This window comes from Marmota flaviventris, chromosome X (assembly GCF_047511675.1).
Source record: "Marmota flaviventris isolate mMarFla1 chromosome X, mMarFla1.hap1, whole genome shotgun sequence".
In the NCBI taxonomy this organism is placed as follows: Eukaryota; Metazoa; Chordata; class Mammalia; order Rodentia; family Sciuridae; genus Marmota; species Marmota flaviventris.
This window is the reverse complement of record NC_092518.1, coordinates 40,008,884-40,032,437: the sequence shown is the minus strand read 5'-3', so window position 1 is coordinate 40,032,437 and position 23,554 is coordinate 40,008,884. Positions and strand designations below refer to the sequence as shown.

Here is a 23,554-nt window from a genome sequence, read left to right as displayed (position 1 = left end):
TATGCGATTATAGAGGCTAAGAAGTCTCATGCTCTGACATCTGTAAACTGGAGACCCAGAGAATCAGTGTAGTTCTGATTATTTGATCTGAATCCAAAGACCAGAGAACCAGGAGAGTCAATGGTGTAAGTTCCAGTCCAAGAAATGGCAGACTTGAGATCCATGAAGAGCAGATGTTTTAGGTTGAATCAAAAGGCAGGAAGGACAGATGTCCCAGCTCAGGAAGGCAGGCAGGAGGAGTGCCCTGTAGCTCACAGAAGGTCAGCCTTTTGGTTCTATTCAAGGTCTTCAAACGATTGGATGAGGCCCACCAACATTAGTGAGGGAAATATGCTTTCCTAAGTCTATTTATTCAAATGTTAATCTCACCACAAATTCCCTCACAGACATACCCAGTATGTTTGAGCAAATGTATGAGCACTCTGTGGCCCAGTCAGGTGGACACAAATTAACATCAGGATGGGTTTAACCATGGGGTATTTTCTCATGCCTGCCCTCCTTGACCTTGATTAAATGACCTTTTGTACGAGTTTGTTAATGGTTTTAGCTGTTTACTTTTATTTTCTCAGGCTTCTAAAAATAATTTTTGAATTTCCATTGGGAAATGCCTTCCTTCAATTCAATGTCCACACCACTGCCACCGGAGACTTTTTCAAGTACAAATAAAATCTATGGACTGGCTGCTCTGAAAAGCCATCTTTGCATTGTTCCTGGGTCCAGCTCCCCACTCGCCGCAACCACCTCCACCGTGGGCCTCCTCCACTGCTGCGGACTCGGGCAGCTTTATCGCCAGAGTCCCTGAACTCTAGTCTCCTTTTTAACCCATTGCATCAGATCACCAGCATGCCCACCATGTCAGACGCGGCGGTGGACAGTAGCTCTGAAATCCCCACCAAGGACTTAAAGGAGAAGAAGGAAGTTGTGGAGGAGGCAGAGAGTGGAAGAAAGGCCCCTGATAATGGGAATGCTAATGAGGAAAATGGGGAGCAGGAGGCTGACAATGAGGTAGATGAGGAAGAGAAAGAGGGTGGTGAGGAAGAGGAGGAGGAGGAGGAAGGTGATGGCGAGGAAGAGGATGGAGATGAAGATGAGGAAGCTGAGGCAGCTACGGGCAAACGGGCAGCTGAAGATGACGAGGATGATGATGTTGATACCAAAAAGCAGAAGACCGATGAGGATGACTAGACAGCAAAAAAGGAAAAGTTAAACTAAAAATAAAAGGCCGCCGTGACCTATTCACCCTCCACTTCCCGTCCCAGAATCTAAACGTGGTCACCTTGGAGTAGAGAGGCCCGCCCGCCTGCCCACTGCGGGCAGTGCCACCTGCAGATGACACACGCGATCTTCACCACCCAACCAAAACCACAAAGTGAATTTGCAATAGGGGAGGAAAAAAGAACCAAAACTTCCAAGGCCCTGCTTTTTTTCTTAAAAGTACTTTAAAAAAGGAAAATTTGTATTTTTTATTTACATTTTATATTTTTGCATATATTGTTAGGGGTCAGCCTTTTTTAATGATCTCGGTTGACCAAACCAGCCTTTGGAGCGTTCTTAGTCCTACTTCTGACTTTACTTGTGCTGTGACCATGTTCATTAAAATCACAAAGGAGAAAAAAAAAACCTTGTAAAAAAAAGCATACACAAAAAAAGTTACTGAGCATTCCAATAACTTTTTTTGTGTATGTACTTTAGCTGTACTATAAATAGTTGGTTTGTATGAGATGGTTAAAAAGGCCAAAGATAAAAAGGTTTCTTTTTTTTTTTTTTTTTACCTTTTTTTGTCTATGAAGTTGCTGTTTATTTTATTTTATTTTTTTTTTTTTGGCCTGTTTGATGTATGTATGAAACAATGTTGTCCAACAATAAACTGGAATTTTATTTTGCTGAGTTGTTCTAACAAAAAAATAAAATCTGTGCTTTCATGATTAAAATATTTTGATGTTTTCCTACATTCTTGGAAACTTCTCAGCAGGGATACTAGACCTTTTATGACCATATCCCTGTCAACCTCTTTAGCTATCCCTGACCCACTTCTGCTATACTTTAGTCATCTCTAAAACTTGCATTTCTCCAAATGGGGTGCATGCCATCTCTGTCTCTTATGATTTTTCTCATGTTTATCTCTCTGCTTGGAATATCCTCTTGATCCTTCTGTACCAGATGATCTACTGCATTTATTGGAATCATCGTCTCTGTGAAATTCTCCATCTTTCACTCTGGGTTGAGGGGCTGTCAGTCTGTGTGACCAGTTTGTTGAATTTGTATATATCATCACACATTTCTCCATATTTTTTTATTATTTTCTTTTTAGTCATCAACCTTCCCTTTCAGACTGAATGTTTCTTGAGACAAGATTCATATAAACCCAGGGAAAACACCCTATATATTGACTCAATATATGGTTGTTGAAGAAATGAGTTGATTTTTGCAATAATAAATCATATAAAGAAGTTATTATTGGGCATGGTGGCACACACATATAATCCCAGCATCTCAGGAGGCTGAGGGAGGAGGATCACAAGTTCAAAGTCAGCCTCAGCAAAAGTCAGACACTAAGCAACTCAGTGAGACCTTGTCTCTAAATAAAATACAAAATAGGGCTGGAAATGTGGCTCAGTGGTCCAGTGCCCCTGAGTTCAATCCTTGGTACCCCTACCCCCCCAAAAAAGAAGGTATTGTCATTATTTTGGGGAAAAGAAATGAGAACCACACTTAAAGTGATGGCAGTTGGAGAGGTAGAATCAACAGAAGAGTAAGGAGAGAGAGGAGTCAAGGGTGACTGGGTTCTTGACTGAGAACATGGGCAGGGCAATAATGTAAGGGAGTAAGGGAGTGCAGGGTAGGGAACTTACTTGGGGAGATAGACATGTGTGCTTAGTACAGAAGTAGAAGAGACACTAGTAAGTCGAGGTAGGAATGTCCAGCTTGCATTTGGGAACACTAACCAGAGCTTGAGTCTGAGCTAAGGAGACCAAAATTAGAGAAGATGGTTACTGTTGGGAGGATGAGAATGGAAAGAAAGTCTGCAGAGAGACAATTATTGGAGAAAGAATCATAAGGAAAACCTGCACTGAGTGGGCCAGAGAGGAAATGGAGTCTTGACAGGTGAAAAAGCAGCTGTCAGCACCAAACAAAGAGAGCCTGACATGTGCTGGCTCATAGAAGCCCATGGAGGGGTAAGAGTTGAAATGGGGAAGAAATCAGCAACATTATAGAACCTAGGAGGCAGACAGAGATTTCAACCACTTGTATGCCATTGAGACCTGTGAAATAATAGTCTAGGTTGACTGGAAGGAGCAGGAGTTAGTGAACAAGTCATTATGAAGCCAGACATTTGATGCTGAAAGGAAACAAAAGAGAAATATATCTCAAAGACTGGGAATATTGAGAGAAAGCATGTTAGGATGGCTACTTACAGAGTTCCTTACAACTTACCAAGTTGAGCAATTTAAATATCACCCATGGTAAGTATTATTTTCCTGTCCTCCCAGCTCTACTCATACCATAAAATCCTTACCAATCCTATAAACAATCCATGCCATTCAATATAAACGCATGTTCTTAATATCTACCTTAGGTGCCTAAGGCAACTGGTCAGTCAACAAAAATTCCAACCCCCACAAAGCAAAGGTTATAAGTTCTAGTTTCAAATCCCACAAGATACATGGTGAACCTCACCCCTTTTTATGAAACGCACCTTTCCAGGGTTCCTTTTTCAGCCAATGACACCCTATCTATCACTCTCTCAACCTTAACCTTCCTGTCCCTTTCTCCAGAGAGCACCCAGAGCTCCATAGTTCATAAATAGTCGTCTATACAACACTTTCATTGGATAGTGGAAGTAGGAAGAGGAAGGTAAGGAAAGTGGTTAGATTGGGGAAATTCCCCTTCTCTCTGCACTGAGTGAGTAGTTGGCCTTCCCACCGCCCTCCTTCCAAGAAGTTCTACCTCTCCCCAGGTGATTTGTATGTATATTAAAGTTTGAAGATTGCCATTAAAAAATAAAATTATGGTATTAGCCATTAAAAAAAAAAAAGAAGAAGTTCTACCTCACCTTGGGCCCAGAGCAAGGGAGTAACTCAAATTGGCTATGGACTGAATTTATGAAACCATGATCCAAATTAAAATTTTCCTCCTCTAAGTGGTTCTTATCACGTTTTACGGTCACAGTGACAAAAAGCTAACACTCCTGATTCTATGTCACCCTCTAAACTCAGCTTATCCATAGAGAAGGTATGCAGAAAATAGTTCCGTTGTTTCTCATCATTCTTGATATGCATCCCATGTATAAGATCTGAGTACTTACCCAGACTCTTTCTGCTTACCTCAAACCTCAGAATTTCAAAATCCTTGTCCTTCCAGACAGGATTCACCTGGCAGCACCCCATCATTTCTTACAACTTGGGGAAATTAATTAGCATTGATTGATTATATCTTCAGTGTCAGGCATTTAATCCTAATATGGGTGAAGTTGGCACTTTTAACTTCATTTTACAGTCAGGGGAATTAACGTTCAGCAAGGGTCATTTCCAAGGTAATGTAGCTGATAAGCCAGAAAATGTGGAATCTGAATGAAATGAGTTCAAGGTCCATATTCCTTCCACTACCCTTCAACAACTTTGATGGGATCTGATCATTCAAACAAGCCCATAATGCTATTTATATTCTATGATTTAGAGATGTGTCTCATATCCAGTTCTCCAATTTCCCATTTTCATGAAGAATTGATCAAATTGGCCAGTGAAAGTTAGGGATGCTTACTGGGTGACAGGGAGCAGTGTATCAGAGGGAAAGTGTAATGGAATTTTACTTTTGTACTCCCTGTCTCCTGTTGTGCTTGGCACAGTGGTGCACACCTGCAATCCCAGTGACTCAGGAGGATGAGGTAGGAGGATCACAAGTTCAAGGCCAGCCTCAGCAACTTAGTGTGACTCTCTGTCAAAAAAAGGGGCTGGAGATGTAACCCAGTGGTAAAGTGCCCTGAGTTCAATCCCCACTACCACACAAAACAAGCAAGAAAAACCATATCTCCTGTTGTAACACAGGCTCTTGTAAGAGAATGAGAGTCTTGACCTGGGTACTAGAATTCTGGAAACACCAATCCTAGCCATCTCAGAAAAGCGAGATGATTGAGTGAGTTAGACATCTTTCTTGGTAGGACTGAACATGGCCAGAGATGGAAGATTCTTTGCTTGTTTACCAGGTTTGTGAAATCTGTGAGGCAGACCTCTCCCTCCCCCTCCATAGAAACTGAAAATCCTGGGATTTTCTGAACTTGGCTTTTTTTAATCCACCTACCTATGTTCATGTTAAACTGAAAGGGCTGTTCTGGAAGTAACCTATTTCTGGAAATGGCCTGACTCTTCCTCCTCCATTCTAATTAATTCTCTAACTTGGGCATGTGGGACGGGGAGTACAAGTGATTTTAATTGAATTTTAGCTCAAAAATAGGGTGGTTAAAATTTCCTAAAGCACGTTTTAGGTTCTAAATCACCAAGTGCAGGGAAAACCTCTACTTGGTTACATGCTAGATTGTCTTAATTTTGCACTTGTTTGATCACAAGATGAGTTTTGAGCAAACTGGCACTGTTAGCTCTTTCCCATCAACTACCTCCACTTCTAGTTTCTCTGCCCGGACCCTCTCTTTCCTTTGTAGTCCTCATCCCTCTCTCAGGGACTTACAGTAACACCAATCCTTTGCTCAGAAAGTGAAACCTCTCATGGGATAAGGTGCAGAGACAGGCTAACAGGCATGATCATTCAATGAAGGAAGGAACTCAGAGATTCCCTTAAACCTCACCACTTAAATGTTTCCCAGCTTCCCCAGATAAATGTCTCATTCACTACTATGCATATTACCAAAGTGCCAATGAAACAGGCAAACTCATTCTTTCATTGACAAATTTTTGTTGAGCACCTTAGCTGAAGGTATACAGGCAAGACAAACAGCCTAGAAACAGCAGGGGGAATTAAAGGAGAACTTGGCTGGAACAAAGAAAAGTTGGTACTTTTGCTCCAATGGAGCATAGGATGCAAATGTGGGTGTGAACATGGATGAGACCTGTGAGATACTTATGGGTCACATCAGGAAGGGCTTTGTTTGTCATTTTGGGGCTGTTGGGACTTTATCTTTAAAGTGGTGGAGAACAATTGAAATACATTAAGCAGGGGGCTGGGGATGTGGCTCAAGTGGTAGCGCGCTCGCCTGGCATGCGTGCGGCCCGGGTTCGATCCTGAGCACCACATACAAACAAAGATGTTGTGTCCGCCAAAAACTAAAAAAATAAATATTAAAATTCTCTCTCTGTCTCTAAAAAAAAAAAAAAAGAAATACATTAAGCAGGACAGTGACATGATCAGATATGTTTTAGCAAGTCTACTGGAGTAGTCACAATGTGAACCATGTTGAGCAAAACTAAGGACATCATTAAGATAAGATTTGAATAAAATAAAACAATCATAAGTTCTGCACTCATGCCAAACTTGCCTTCTTTCGATTTCTTTAGGATACTCAGGTCTTTTTATCCCCCCCTAGAGTTGTATACTGTTTATCATCCTGTGGGAGTTTTATTTCCCCAAATCTTTACCTGGTGAACTCCTACTTAGCCTTTATGTCTCAACTTAAATATCACTTTGTTGGGCCAACCTTTCTGGACTCATCTCAGTAAATTGGGTCTTCCATATCACCTTCTCCCCTGTCAGACTATGTTCCCATGGTGGCCTGTAATTTTCTTTCACTACACTCATAACTGGTGTGTGTTGCTGGGAATGGAAGCAGGCCCTTGCACATACTAAGCTTCACCACAGAGCCAAATGCCCAGACCTTCTTATAATTTTTTAAAAATATTAATTTATTCATTTATAGCTTAGCTGAAACATAACAAATAATTTTACAGATTGTTTATATAATTTCTGTCTTCCCTTGACCCTTATTTCCACAAGGATAAGCACACTATTTGTTCTGTACTTGTCTGTGTCCTCAACATACAGAATTGACACAGAGCAGACAGTTAATAAATATTCATTCAGTGAATATATGTAGGGATGAATGAGTACACGCTTTTCTCAAAAGGCATATAGTCCTCTATTAAAGAGAAAGGGCATTTTGCATCTGGGAGCCTTCTGCAGGATCTAATCTGAAAGACTGAAAATTCCCTTTGAGAACTCGGTGGGGTTCTCAACAGCATCCCTAACCATTTTCATCCTCCAGGTTATAGCTGAGTTAGTAGAGTTCCTGGTTCTTTTTTTTTTTTTTTTTTGGGGGGGGCGGTTACTAGGGATTGAACCCAGAGGCTCTTCACCAGTAAACCACATCCCTGCCCTTTTTTATATTTTATTTAGAGACAGGGTCTTGCTGAGTTGCTGAGAGCCTCCCTCTCTAAGTTACTGAGGCTGGCTTTGAACTTACAAGTGAAAGCAATGTGACCACTACACTCGAGCAACCAAGAGATTTTTATTGCAGCAGTGAGAAAGAGGAGGAGAGTTAGAGAGAGAGAAAGAAGAAAGAGAGAGCAAGAACCAGAGGGTAAAGGGAGAGAGAGTGAAAGCGAGAGAGAGAAAGAGAGGGGGGGCCTGGCAGGAGAGAGTTCTTATAGCCAAAATCTAATGGGGTCTCTGAGTCTGCAAGCTGCCTTGCTGACATACAATGATTGGATCATACAGTAGTTGCTAAGGGTGTCATCTTCTGCCTTTAGGCAGATGGGGCAAGGGACAGATGTGGGTTTTCTGATGCACCAGATGGGTGGGGTTTCAGCCTTGAGTGGGGTTGAGTGTTCAGACTTGATGCAAACAGGTGATAAAGGACCAGACAGAGGAGGGTAATTACCTGGGTTATCCTTCAGCTAACTTTCATTCAGCCCACCCTGCAGACAACTTAGTTCAGCCGGCCCTGCACCTAACAATGATCCTCCTGATTCAGCCTCTCACTCAGGCTGCTGGGATTCCAGGTATGTTCTACTGTACCTGGCTGATTTCCTGGTTCTCTTTTGGCCTCCAGACCTCTCACTAAGGTCTAGCTTTTCTTTAACCTGAGAATGAAGAAACAAACAAACAAACAAAACCATACACAATAAAATTTCATCTTCTGAGAATGAAAAGGATTTGAGGTCTACTTCAAGATTCATCTGAAGTTTCAGATTGTCTACAAGTCAGGCAAAGGGTTGGTTTATATGGGATCAATTTAGCCATTCCCAAGTTCCTGTTCTTCAAATTTAAGTTTCAATATGACAGGGGGGAGTTGGACTTTCATTATGGCTCAAAATCAGCACTAAACCTCAAGGTTCAAGACAGAAAAGCGCTAATAAGGAATCTGTGCTCCCAAACCTCATGACCCAGTGGATATGTCCCAGATTCTGACTTCCAGTAAACACTGCTCTTTCCAGATGTCTTGACATAATAGTAGTGAAAGGAAATCAATCTCTCTCTCTCTCTCTCTCTTAATCTTCTCTCTTTATTTTTTATTTTGTTTATTTATTTATTTACTTATTTACTTATTTTTTACCAGGATTGAACCCAAGGGTGCTTAAACTCTGAGTAACATCCCTAGGCATTTTTAGTTTTTATTCTGAGACAGGGCCTCAGTAAGTTGATGAAGCTAGTTTTGAATTTGCCATCCTCCTCCCTCAACCTCCCAACCTGCTAGGGATCACAAGCTGGCCCCGTAGCATCCAACCTGTTTTATGTGTGTGTGTGTGTGTGTGTGTGTGTGTGTGTGTGTGTGTGTGTGCCGCAGTCTGGCTGGGCACAAAATCACGAGCCACTCAAGCAGGAACAAAGTTTATTTTTTGAAACTGCCGCCAATGTCTGGTACCGCCTGGGAAGATTTTTTTCCACCCACGCGGCCTCCTCTCAGACGGCAGAGAGAGCTCCTTCCCCGGAACTCCCTCCTACTGTACTTCCCCAACCAATGGGAACTCTCCAGGAGTCCCGTAGCCGGCCTAGGTGAACAGCAGGAGTCCAATATCCATATGAATGCAAATCTTAACATAATCATATCATCTCAATGGCTAGCTGGCATCACCTTTCGACCAAAAATGCCATGCATCATATACTTGGCTCTTAGCATCTCCCCCCTTCTGTTTAAGTAACAAGCAATTTGGCTAGGGACCGTGCCTGTTAGGTTTGTCCAATTCAACATATGGTTCTTACCCGTCATCAGAAAACTGACTTTTAGGCGTCAGCCTCCTGTCTTAGGTTGATACCACTGCAATTGGATCATACCCGTCACTGACTACCGGTCCAGCATATAGCCATACTTGTGGATAGGCCTATGTACCAGTGGGGGGGTGAGGTTCTTTACCTCAACTCTGTTGGCCCCCAAAATTAGACCATCACTAGTAGAAGGGAGGAGGATACAGAAATGTCATGACACCAAGTCAATTAACGGCTCCTAGGAAAAATTGCATCACTGGTGACACATCAGCAAAGATACGCTAGCACTACCATAATTCGCTGCATCAACAAATAGATCACAAAGCATACAAGTGATACATAGTCCAGGCAAGTTCTGTAAGCAGTTCAAAGCAGAGGAATCTATCAATATGTCCATATCCTCCCAAAATAAAGCATACAAGTGATACATAGTCCAGGCAAGTTTTGTAAGCAGTTCAAAGCAGAGGAATCTATCAATATGTCCATATCCTTCCAAAATAAATCGACTCATTGATTGAGCATTACTTGTTGAGTTATAAATCATTGATATATCAGTTTACACGGTTTGTTGTGATAACTCTCGAAGAAGTTGTAGTTTGGTTTTATCTTTGTCTTCACCGGCACTGGGATGAAAATAGGAATTTTGACAATGATGCTAAAAAAAAATATGTAACATTTCAACAGGTACTAAGAAAACAATATTTAGAACAATTTACATTATCCTGAACAGAATTATTAAACATAATGAAAAGGAAAAGTGAAAGTAAACAAACAGATCTGTTAACCTTCTATTTGTTCATATATTAAAACAATCCTCAACAGCTGTTTACCCAAATTAAATTAAACTATTAAAATCACATGAATAATAAAAAATTTTTTTTTGGATCCATGTGCATGAGCGCTCCTCATATGTGATATATGGACATACGCACATACAGACATACAACACAAAACAGAAGTGTGCACACGTAACATATAACACATAAGACAATAGTAAAGGCCTTGTAGCTTTACCTAGGTGAAATCTCCATTGCAATGTTCAAAAACTCCACAGTCAAAAAATAAAACTGATCAGAAAAAACATTAACCTAGGTCTGTATGAGCTCAAAAATAAAATAGAACTTTATGATGTGGGAAAAAGCAATAATAAAATAGATATTGAAAAAAACATCCTGGTTAATAACTGTCGCAGATGTAAGAATAGCCAAGCTGGAGATCTGGATATCAGCTGTTATGGATTTGAGTCGAATCATCTTCCTTTTGGTCTGTAGAAATTGTTTTAGTTAGTCTCTCTGGAATCCAAATCGGCTGCTGTTCTTCCTGTGGAAAAACACAAACAGAGCCCCGACTCCATACTATCACTGGGTCAGGACCTTTCCATTGTCCTGTTAGAATATCTTTCCAAAGTACCTTAGGCTTATGTACATTTTTTGGATACAAATGTCTTTCCGCAGCACTAAGCCCTGATGAATCCAAATTTTAAAAGTTTAGAGTAAAAAGGGTTATTTTAAGTTTATCTTTGGGGGATATATACCCCTTTCCAATTCCCTCCTTTTGTTTTAATAAGTACATTTTAATAGTTTGATGAGCTCTTTCAACTATGCCTTGTCCTTGTGGATTGTATGGAATTCCTGTTATGTGAGTAATGCCAAATGATGAGCAAAATTGTTTAAAAGAGGTGGACGTATAACCAGGACCATTATCGGTTTTTAACTGTTTTGGAACGCCCACAGGCAAAATTTTGTAAGCAATGAGCTATAACATCTTTAGTTTTTTCTCCGGCATGAAGGGAGCCCATCAGAAATCTGGAAGAAGTATCAACTGTAACATGTAAATATTTTAATTTTCCAAATTCTGGCAAGTGTGTGACGTCCATCTGCCAAATATGGTTAGGTATCAGTCCTCTAGGATTGACTCCAAGATTAACTTGTGGTAAAAATGTCACACAATTTTGACATTGTTTTATTATATGTCGGGCTTGTTCTTTAGTTATTTTAAAATGCTTTTGTAAAGTATTAGAATTGACATGGAACCTTTTATGAAAATTTATAGCCTCTTCTATTGTGGAGAAAATATTTATGTCATGTGTAGATTTATCTGCTAACTCATTGCCCAAACTAAGGGCTCCAGGCAATCCTGTATGTGCCCTGATATGTCCTATAAAGAATGGATCTTTTCTGTCCCAGATTAGACTTTGTATACTAGAAAACAAAGAGAAAACAGTAGAAGAAGGGGAAATCCTACCAGCATCTTCAAGGGATACTATAGCATTAACTACATACTGACTATCAGAAAATAAATTAAATACAGAATCTTTAAACATCATAAAAGCTTATAATACTGCATTAAGCTCTACCTTTTGAGCTGATTGTTTGGGTACTAAAAATGTAAAAGTTTGATCAGGGCTAACTACTGCTGCTGTACCATTATTTGACCCATCAGTGAATATATTTGGAGCATTTATGATAGGGTTTTTTTTTGTCATCTTCGGAAAAACTACAGGATGTTTAGACCAAAAAGACAACAAAGGATTAGACGGTAAGTGATTATCAAATGAAACATTAGATTTGCACATGATTATTGCCCAAGTATTTAACTCATTAGCTAACTCATCAATTTGATTCATAGTATATGGAGTAATAATTTTATTGGGAGAAATTCCAAACACTCCCTTTGCTGCTTTTATTCCTTTGAGTATTAATTGTCCTACAGCCTCAGGATACCTAGTAAGAATGGTGTTAGGAGAATAAGATAAATGTATCCACAATAATGGACCTTCTTGCCAGAATACTCCTGTAGGAATATTTTTTGTTGGCAGTACAATAAATAATAAAGGCAAACTTATATCAATTCTATCCAAATGCATATTTTCCATATATGTTTCAATGATTTTTAATGCCTTTCTTGCTTCAGGCGTCAACATGTGGGGTGAATTTGGATCTGATGGACCTTTTAGAATATCAAATAAAGGTCCCAACTCTCCTGTTGGTATGCCTAGATAAGGCCTTATCCAATTTATGTCTCCTAATAACTTTTGAAAGTCGTTAAGTGATTTGAGTTGATCTACTCGTATTTGAATTTTGGGTGGACGGACCATGGTTGAGGATAATAAAACCCCTAAATAATTAATTGGAAGATTTAATTGTACTTTATCTATTGCTATCTCTAGATTATAATTTTTTAATAAATTTGTAAGTGTGGCATAACATTCTAGCAATATGTTTTTATCTTTATGTGCCAATAACACATCATCCATATAGTGAAATATTTGTAGTTCAGGATTTTGATTTCTAAGTGGCTGGATTGCTTTGTTAACATAAATTTGACACATAGTTGGACTATTAGCCATCCCTTGAGGGAGTACTTTCCATTCATATCTCTGATCAGGACCTTCATGATTTAGTGCAGGGATAGTAAATGCAAAATGTGGACTATCCTCGGGATGAATTGGAATTGAAAAAAAAAAACCAATCTTTAATATCTATAGCTAAAACATACCAGGTTTTTGGTAAAGCAGACAATTGGGGAATCCCTGATTGAGCAGGTCCCATAATAACCATCTCATTATTAATGGCTCTTAAATATTGTAATAATCTCCATTTACCAGATTTCTTTTTAATGACAAAAATGGGAGTATTATGGGGAGATACGGAAGGTTGTATATGTCCCTCCGCTAATTGTTGTTTGACCAGGTCATGGGCTATTTGTATCTTTTCTTTAGTCAGGGGCCACTGAGGAACCCACACTGGTCTTTCTGATTTCCAAGTAATTTTGATTGTCTCAGTGGCCCTTTCTGAAAACCCAATCCATGTCTATTTGTTTTTTGATCTATTTGAATTGGTGCTGTCATAGCTTGTTCTTGTTCTCTTAATCTTTCTTCTTTCCTAAAGCCTTGTCTAGCCCTAGTAGTGGGTGCATTAGGATTGATGTTATTTGTTAATGTCAAACCTAATTGATCTAGGACATCTCGTCCCCATAAATTTATAGGAAGATGATCCAATACATAGGGCTGTATAGTTCCTTCACATCCTTCAGGATCCTTCCAATCTAATACCATTGCACTTCTATGGGGATTAGTTGCCACTCCTAGGCCTCGAAGCGTTTGAGTGGCTTGTTGTAATGGCCAATGTTTCGGCCATTCTTGATGAGATATGATGCTAAGGTCTGCACCTGTATCAAGTATCCCATTAAAGTCATGTCCTTGAATATTGAGTTTTAGCATTGGGCGAGAATCTAGATTTAAAGACAGCATAGCCCAATCTACACCTGTGGAGCCTAATCCCCTGGAACCTCTTTCTACAGTACGACTGGAAAATTTATCATGTAGGCTGGGTATTATTAATAACTGTGCTATTCTATCTCCTGGTGAAATTACTGATATACCTCTTGGAGAACTAGCTATATTTTTTATTTCACCTTCATAATCGGGATCAATTACCCCAGGACTTATCATAAGTCCTTTTAGTGTTGAAGAACTGTGTCCTAATAATAAGCCTACTGTTCCTTGGGGAAGAGGTCCTTTTACTCCTGTGGGAATGATTTGAACTCCCATCTCTGGAGTTAGTACTGCTCTGGCAGAGGCGCAGATGTCCAACCCTGTGCTCCCTCTAGTTTGTCTGATGAGGGATTTAATGGATAATGCGTCCTGGGCACTACCTTGATGGTGTTGCTGGGTTCCTCCACTGCCCCGTATATTTGTGGTTTTGGGCCCCGGAGCATTGGGCCCTCCAGTCCGTTTTTTGGCAATGGAGCCTGATGTCTTTCTCCACGATATCGTGGGTAAACACTTGGTCCTTGTCTGTTTTTTGATAACGGAATACCTTCTATGGTGGTTTGAGAATGGCATTCATTAGCCCAATGTTTCCCTCTACGGCATCGTGGGCAAATACCCGGTATTCTATTCCTTTGATACCTAGCCTTGTTAAACCCTCCTCCTATGGGGCAACTCCTTTTAAAATGTCCTGTTTGATCACAATTATAGCATGTTTTTGGCCTGGCATCTAAAGCCTGTTGTACTGCTGCTAAGACTTGCCCTTGTTCATTAATGTCTCTACATAATTTAATATATGTTTAAATCTTCATGTTTCCATGGTCTGATGACCTCTCTGCAGCAACGATTTGCTTGGTCATAAGCCAGTTGTTTTATAAATGGCATTGCCTGTTCTGTATCTCCAAATACTCTAGATGCTGTCTGAATAAGCCTATCTACAAATTCAGCATAAGGTTCATTAGCTCCTTGTATTACCTTAGATAATTGTCCTTGTAAATCTCCATGCCCCTGTAAAGTTTTCCATGCCTTAATTGCATCTACAGCAAGTTGTGCGTATACGCCAGGATCATATTCAATTTGTTGCCATTGACCCTCATAAGGTCCTTTTCCTAATAACATATCTAGATTTCTTTGAGGGTAACTGGCTGCTGCATTTCGCCTAGCTGTTTCCATGCAAAATTCCTCATTGGCAACCTTCCATAACAAATATTGTCCTCCATTTAGCACAGATTGACACATGTTAGCCCAATCTGCTGGCGTCATGTCTAAGTTGGTAATGGATTCGACCATGCTCACAGTGAAGGGTGCTTGTGGCCCGTAGGTTGTTACAGCCTCCTTTAATTGCTTCACTGTTTTGAAATCTAAAGCACAGTGAATTCATTGCCCTCCTGCCTGCTCAAGTACAGGGCATGCTAATCTTTGGGGTCCTGCCTCAGGATTCCGTCCATCAACTATGGGAGTTGAGGGCCGCTCAGCTGTAGATGGAGCTGTTGGTTGAATTACGCCCTCTGGTGATAGAACGGGGTTAGTAGCAGCCTCCTGTTGTAATTCCCCGCCTGATGGTTGTTTTTCCTCTAAGCTTTCTTTCTTCAAATCTTCCTCTGTCTGACTAGCTTGAGAGACCTTCTCTTTCGCTTGACCTAACATGTTTTCTACCATAGTCTGGACCTCTAACAATTTACTTAACAGTCTTTCGGTTTGTTTTTTACTAGTTTCTAATCTACTATAAAGGTAACGCAACCCAATAAGATAGCATAAAACAAAACTGAAACAAAAACCGAACAAAGAATAGTTGTATCAATTTTCTCTTTCTCAGGGCCGAACAACTTCAAACCTTGAGCCAACCATTTTTCCCAGTTTGCCTGAGAAAATTCTAGGGATAGGCAGCTTGAAACAAAAACAAGATAAATCAAAACGAGAACACATTGTTTTTTGAAATGGTCACCCATTTTGTTGCCTTCCCTCAGGGGCGAGCAATTTTACTCACCTCCAAGCTTCAGGCGTTCCCCGTGCGGGCCGCCAGTTGCCGCAGTCTGGCTGGGCACAAAATCACGAGCCACTCAAGCAGGAACAAAGTTTATTTTTTGAAACTGCCGCCAATGTCCGGTACCGCCCGGGCAGATTTTTTTCCACCCATGCGGCCTCCTCTCGGACCTCCAGAGAGAGCTCCTCCCCCGGAACTCCCTCCTACTGTACTTCCCCAACCAATGGGAACTCTCCAGGAGTCCCATAGCTGGCCTAGGTGAACAGCAGGAGTCCAATATCCATATGAATGCAAATCTTAACATAATCATATCATCTCAATGGCTAGCTGGTGTCACCTTTCGACCAAAAATGCCATGCATCATATACTTGGCTCTTAGCATGTGTGTGTTACTGGAGATTAAACCCATGCTTTGTGCATACTAGGAAAGTGCTCTGTCACTGATCTACATCCCTGGAACATTTCTTATGGACAGTAAAAAGAAATAACAATCTGCCCACTTATTCCAGGCCTCAGAAATCAAAAGTGAGAAAGAGGCATTCCTAGTCTTATCTGACTCAGTAGGATATTGTCAAGGATTTGTTTAGAGAGAGAAAGTAAGTATTCTTTTTTTTTTTTTCCAAAGTTCCATATACCACCTACTATTGGTCTCAAGTGTTTGGCTTAGGTCCAAGTTCTAGGTATTTTCCTTTTTAACATCAAAGTGGACACTGGCTTTGAGAAGAACACAGGGCCTACAGACCTACAGAGCAAAACAGCTGCTGAGTCCTTGAAGAAGCCTTTTTGTGTGTGGTATGCAGTGCTGGGAATGGGACCTAGGGCCTTCCACATACTAAACAAGTGCTCTACTACTGACCTATATCCCCCGGACCTTCTTTTACTTCTTAATTTTTAAATTATCTTTATGTTTAAAAGTATTTGTTAATTTTAAATTATTTTTACATTTTTAAAAAGACTTATTTGTTTCTAGTTTTCATTGACACATGATAATTGTACATATGTATGGGTTGCAGGGTGATAATTAGATACATGTGTAAAGATCAAATCAGGGCAATTAGCATTTCTATCTCCTTAAACATTAATCATGTCTTTGTGTTGGGAAGCTTTGAGCTCCTGTCTTCTAGTTCTTTGGTTTTTGTTGTCAATAGACTTTTTTTGTTTTGTTTATTTATATGTGGTGCTGAGAATCAAACCCAGTGCCTCACACATGCTAGGCAAGCACTGTACCACTGAGCCACAACCCCCAGCCCTCTCAACTAATAGTTTTTTGTCATTCTCAACCTCTTTCTCCTCTGACCCAAGTATCCAGAATATCTTCCCTGTATTGAGTTGAGTTTTCTGGTCCAGGTTCTATTAATATTCAGCTATGCCCATTGCCTGGGAAGATGACATATACTAGAATATGGAGTAGAAATGATGCATCCAAACTCTAGGACTTTGGGGGAAAGTCTAGCTTCCCTATATCTAAGGCAGGAAGTCAGTTATCCAGTCATTTCCTTTAGTATAAAAGTTGAAAATGACATAAATGACTACTAGGACCAGAAAGTGAGAGTCAGAAATATGGTTAATTGTTTACTAATGATTTGATTATCCAGAGATGACCCAAAACTCCAATGGCTACACAAACTAATGCTGTCCATGAGAAGGTCAAAAGGCTCTTCAGAGATATCATGCTTAGCTCTTGTTTGCTTACTTGGCTAAATGTAGGCAAGCTCTTTTGGTTGCCCTGGGAGTGACTATGGTTTCTAAGCAATGATGAGAATTAAAATTTCACACTCTCATGCTAAACTTTTCAAGGTTCTATTTCCAGATCACAGTTTTGAGAGATCCTCCAGCCCAAGAATCCCAGGAATGCTATTGGAAACTTTTGTAGGGATGGTTTGGATTAAAATTTCTCTATTCTTACATGGAAAACTAAATCCTAGAGACCCGGGATGGAAAGCCAAGGCTAGAGCATTTTGTGAAAGACAAAGAAAGACTCCCCCAAGGTGTGAGAAAAGCCCTGGATGTGTAGTTAGGAGACCAGAGTGCACATCAGTTTAAATCAATTAACTAATTTTAACTCCAGTTCCCATTCTACAAAACAGCAATACCAATAAGTACTAGTTGTAATTAATCAAGTAACATGTGCAAAGGATCCAATATTCGGCAGCTGATAGGAATGAGTTGTTGTATCTGAATGTGCTCCTTAAAACTGCTGCCCAACTCTTAAAGAGTCCTGGAGAACCTTTCAGGGTCTCTTCAATCCATATTTAAAATTTTTAGGACACGGACCTGAGGGTGTAGCTCAGGGGTAGAACATTTGCCTAGCATGTACCAGGCCCTGGGTTCACCCCCACCCCCCCAAAAAAAAAATAAATTAGTAATTCAGGGCAATATTTTGAATTTTCTGAATAGAACCATTAATAGCATATCATCTTTTCTCCACCTATCAAAAGCCTACTCATAATTGAGAACCCAATTCAAGTGGCAACTTTATTGCAAATCTTCCACAAATGTTCTTTAGATCTAATCTGGGGACTTAGGGAAGGCTTCCTGAAGGAAGTGATGCTTGAGTTGAGATACAAAAGCCTGTGGGAAAGGAGGGGAGAGTGTATTTGGGGTAGAAGAGACAGTATACTATAAATTTCATGACATTACATTATACAGAGATATCTACATTACCTTGCAATAGGTAGTTTTGTAATTCAGGCTACTTGGAAGGCTGAGGCAGGAGAATTGCAAGTTCAAGGCCAGCCTGTGCAACTTAGGCCCTGTCTCAAAAAAAAAGGGTTCAGGATATAGCTTAGTGGTAGATTACCCATGGGTTCAACCCCTAGTACAAAAACCAAAACCAAAACAAACAAACAAACCCCCCCCAAAAGCAAACAGGAAATGTAGTTTATTAGGAAAACCAGAAGGCCAGTGTGATTAGGGCAGAGAAGAACAAAAACTTGACAAATAGGGCAGTAGCAAATGGTATACTGTCATGCAGTAGGTACAGTACACAAAGATCCTCATGAAGGGGGCCAGCCTGCGTCTGCCTGCTAAACCACATACACATGGAGCTGTGTCCACCCAGAAGTGGCACTTTTTCTAATTTGTCCACCTTGCCTGAATTTTCAGAAAGAGACCAAAGGCTAACAGCATCCTTTACAAGGCCACGCGTGTTCCGGCTCCCACTTGTCCTCATCCGGAATCTCATCCCATTCTCTTCTTTATGCTCCAGCCATATAGGCCTTCTGCATCTTCAGGACCTTTGTCCATTTTTACTTGTTATATTGGGATCACTATCATGAACCCAACACAATGTTTGGCATACCACTGAGGCTTGAGGAGTGTGCTGTAGTGTCCAGTCAATGAGGTAAGGCTGATTTGACTTCCTTTAAGTCAAATTGGGTTTGGCAATTGACTTAGGCCTGCCCTAGTCTTCAGCTAGGGAGGCTGGCAAATTGTCCATTTTCAAGTGCTGGGAGCAGTGGCAGAGAGGGGACACTTTCTCTCTCTGGGGCTTCTAGAATCTATAGGGATTGACAAGGTCACAGGACTTTTTCATATAGGCAATATTGATAGTGTTCTAAAATAGAGTTGAAAGCAGAGAGGAATGTGATTATTTCAGATCTTCCTCTACCTCAACATCCAGGAGAGCTTTCTCTGAGGCCGTATCACATTTCCAACAAGAGTTAGCCCATCGAAGGGGAATAATAGAAATCCATTGGCTTAGACAAAGGGAAACGAGGGGAGGGGAATAGGAAAGACTATAGAATTAATCAGTCATAACTTTCCTAACTTTGTATTTTTATACATGGCCAGGGTAAGTCCACATCATGCACAACCAAAAGAGTGGGATCCTAAAGAGAATAAGTTATACTAAAAGAAGAAGTTATACTCTCTGTATGTGTATTAATATGCATAAATGCATACTGATATATATTCTATGCATTCATATTCATACATACATAGAATATATATATATATATATATATATATATATATATATATATATATATATATATATACACACACACACACACTCTACTGTCATGAAAAACTAAAAAGAACAACAACAGAAAAGCCCATCAGCCTGAATTTTTGCAAAAAAAAAAAAAAATGATAAGTTCCTATTGCAACCACTTGTTTCACAGATATTTATTGAACACCTAAAAAAATAAATAACATAGGAATGATATTGGATTCTATAAAGCCTATGCTTAAGCCCCACATTTAGAAATCTTCCTGGTACCATCTTATGGGGGGAACTGTGACTTTTTAAGGGACTAAATTCTCATTGTCAGCTTCTATAGCAACCTCCACTGTCCAAGGAGAGGGACTCTGACGTTATCTTTCCATGGGTCCAAATTTCAGTGTAGTCCACCATTCACGAGCTGTGTAACCTTGGGCCAGTTACCTTTTCTGATTTTCAATTTTCTCACCTGTAAATAAAAATAACAACACTTACAGATTTGATATGAAGATTGAGATATAACATATAACATGACATAGCCCAATCAGGGACAAGTCAATAAATATTTTCCTAAAATATACCCTACTATCTTAGTCACCTTTTTTGCTGCTATGAACAAAAGACCTGGCAAGAACAATGTTAGGAGGAAATGTTTATTTGTGGGCTCACAGTTTCAGAGTTCTCACTCTGATCTTGAGGACCCAAGGTGAGGCAGGGCATTATGGTGGAAGAGTGGGACATTACAGGAGAAGGGAGAGGGAGGGGAAGAAAAGGGAAAGAGCCCCCTCACCAAGGACAAAATATAAACCACAAAGCCATGCTCCAATGACCCATCTCTTCCAGCCACACCCAATTTGCCTACAGTTACCATACCTATCAGAGGACTGATGCACTGATTAGGTTAAGACTCTCATAACCCAATCACTTCACCTCTCAACTTTCTTGCTCTGGTTCACACATGAGCTTTTGGGGGACATCTCACATCTAAACCGTAACACCTACTCTTTTGTTTTATGGGAAAGGAATTTTGAAAAATCAAACATGAGGGCTAGGGCTCAGGCTCAGAGGTAGTGCACTTGCCTGGCATGTGTGAGGCACTGGGTTTGATTCTCAGCACCACATATAAATAAATAAAATAAAGGTCTATCAATGACTAAAAATAACATTTAAAAAGAAAGAAAAATAAAACATGACTAAGAAATAGGCCCATTTTTCAAGAACTGAGAATAGTAATCAGAGGAAATGTCATGGTTATGGAAAATGTTTATATTATATCCCTATTCAGGTTTGCTATCTTCTTCAGATAGGAACTATTTTATTTTGGTGTTCCCCAACTAACCCCAGTTCCTAGTATAATGCCTGGGAGCGCTGCAGACACAGGAATTGTCTTATTAAATTCCATACATCCAGGGTTGGGCAGAGTACCTAGAACTCAGCATTCTTATTACATGCATGAACTCATTTCATCCTCACAACAGCCCTCTTACTTGGTGCTATTATTATCCTTGATATTAGATGAAGAGGCTGAGGCACAGAAAATCGCCAAGCTAGTTAAATGGTCAAGTGAGTATCTGAACCCGGCTGTCTGGATCAGGGCCTGCATCCTGAACACCTGTTGAATGAATACAGTTGCAAGAAAACATAAATTATAATCATGTAAAAGAAGGATTCCATCATGTACGTGTACTTAATATGATAGCCACCGTCTCAAAAATTAAATACAATTCTATTTTTTGTAAATTCAATACATAATCCCAGTTTGTCCCACATGTTGGGTTTGAAAAAGGGAAAGGACAAATTAACCCACACTGTGCATTACGGGTTCTTGCTGCTCTGAGCATCTTGTGGTGACTGACCCATTTTGTTGTGCCAGGAACCCCTTTTGTTGTTCCAATAACCACCTCCTAAATTGTGATTTATACCATTAGGTTCCTCACATGCTATTTTTTTTCTAAACCACGGAGGGCTGGTAAATACCCCTTAGTGGATCCCATCCTACCCACCTACAACTCACACCTGCACTTCCACCCCCAACCCCAACAACAAGGTCATAAGGACACTTGGTGCCCTCTTCTGGGGGGTGGGCATAGTAGCATACTTTGGGAGGACCAGGGAGCCATTTTCAGGAAATAATCATGTCAAATCGTATCAATTCTGGTAATAAGAATGGGGTTGGGTTGGGGGGTCTTTTCTGAAAATAAGAAAGTGGACCTATTTATCCAAGAGAGTTTCCTGAAGGCTTGATGTGTAAAGAGATGGAATAAAGTTTCTGGTGAACTTTAGAAGGGGGCTGAGCAGATATTTATTTCAGTTACATTTTACATAAAATTTAGAATTGCAGGTTATTAATGACAAGAATTTTCCCTTTGTTATGGTTCAATCCTGAAATGTCCTCTAAAAGCTCATGTGTTGAAGGCTTGGTCACCAGTGCAGCAATGTGCAGAGGTGGAGCTCTTGGAAGTGCTTGGATCATGAGAGCTCTGATCCTATCAGTGGATTAATCTATTGATAGCTGAATGGTCTACTGTGAGGGGGTAGAATCTGCATGCAGGTGGGCATAGTTGGAAAAGGAGGTCACGGGGGACATGCCCCTGGGAAGTATAGCTTGTCTCTTTCCCCTTCCTCCCTCTATCTTTCCTTCCTGTCTGCCAGGAGCTGAACAGCCTTCCTCTGCCATTCCCTCCTGCCTAGATGTTCCATCTCACCTTAGGCCCACAGCAATGGAATTGGCTGAAATGTCTGAAACTCTGAGTCAAAATAAATCTCTTCTTTAAGTTGTTTTTGTCAGGTGTTTTGGTTACAGTGATGAAAGCTAACACCACTCATTGAAGATTATCTAGATGCAGACACATTATATACATTACTTCATTTGGATATCATCATAATCCTGGAAAGTAAGGAATATACCCAATTTACAGTTAAGAAAATGGAGATATAAAAAGTTTAAGCAACAGTCTCAAAATGGTAGAACCAGGAATTAAAACCCAAATCAACAGTCCCAAAATGGTAATGAGGCTGGGGCCAAAGAACAGTCAGTGTAGATTGGGTCAGGAAGATGATTGGGTCAGGAAGATGGGGGCTGATTCAAAGGAAATAAAATGCTAATATTTCCAGAACACTTCCCCCTCCTCCAATCTGTAGCCAAAGTTACCTGCCTCCAGGGAATTGTTCCTCCCAGCAAGGGGTTGTTAATGAGTAGTCCCTGGGTGGTCCCTTCCTGCCTGTACCCCTTGGTGGCTTCCTTTGAACCTTGGATCACTCCACCTTTGAGGTCCTATGGCAGGATGCAGAGGAGGATGAGAATAAAGGAAATCTAAAATCTATAAAAGAGCCAGGATACCTCCATTCCCTTAGGCACCAACTTGGACCTCCTCCTCTGCAGAGGATGTTCTATCCTTTAAATAAAACTTTTTTACTCTTGGCTCAGCATTTCTCAGGTGTTCAATCTTCCACACCAGGAAATGGGATCCAGATGTGATTTTCAACACCGGTATCATCCCTGATCTCATTAGAACCAGGAATTGGGGCTGGGGATTTGGCTCAAGTGGTAGCTCGCTCGCCTGGCATGCGTGCGGCCCGGGTTCGACCCTCAGCACCACATACAAACAAAGATGTTGTGTCCGCCGAAAACTAAAAAAATAAATAAATAAATATTAAAAAAAAAAAAGAACCAGGAATTAAAAACCTAATCCTGTTCTTTCCTGTGTAATATGTTTTATCTTTGTACTTGCTTTGATCCTGTATTAGATTCCTGCTACTTAAAAGACATGGCTACTTAAAGGGAAATATTGCTGACAGATGCAGCCCCAATTCAAAACCACTGACATGGACAAAAACCATGCTCCAAACCCTACAGACCGACCCCTCATTAGTTGTTCTGACAACCTATTATTTTATCATTTATGTTGAATAGGAAGATAGGATGCTTAAGTGTGTAAAAGGCAGAGGTCAAATGACAAAGAAATGTCATGTTATGCTCGAATTCAGGACCCCCAAATGAAGCCAGATTTAAAGTTAGGTAGTCAGTATAGTTAGGTAAATCGGGTCTAATACTGAGTGAAATCTAAAATGGAGGCCATGCTGAGAATGATTCCAGGAAACTCAGGACAACTCATGGAATGTTAATGAAGTCCTGAAAAGGCCCTAGGCCAAAGTCCATCCCAAAGAAGTGTTAATGAAGTCCTTCCTGCTCAGACTACTTCTTTGG

At 40.4% G+C, this 23,554-nt stretch overlaps 1 protein-coding gene across 1 annotated transcript; it reads left to right on the top strand.

Annotated features, from left to right (window-relative positions):
- The first annotated feature begins 852 nt into the window (after positions 1-852).
- On the top strand, positions 853-1,271 carry LOC114083792 (prothymosin alpha-like). The gene has a single exon (XM_027925052.2). It carries the CDS (start codon positions 853-855, stop codon positions 1,183-1,185), a length of 333 nt encoding a protein of 110 aa, XP_027780853.2. The 3' UTR covers positions 1,186-1,271.
- Positions 1,272-23,554: the final 22,283 nt, after the last annotated feature.

What these genes read in the sequence shown, in the direction of transcription:
- LOC114083792 (XM_027925052.2), top strand. Translation starts at nt 853, where the DNA reads ATGTCAGACGCGGCGGTGGACAGTAGCTCTGAAATCCCCACCAAGGAC.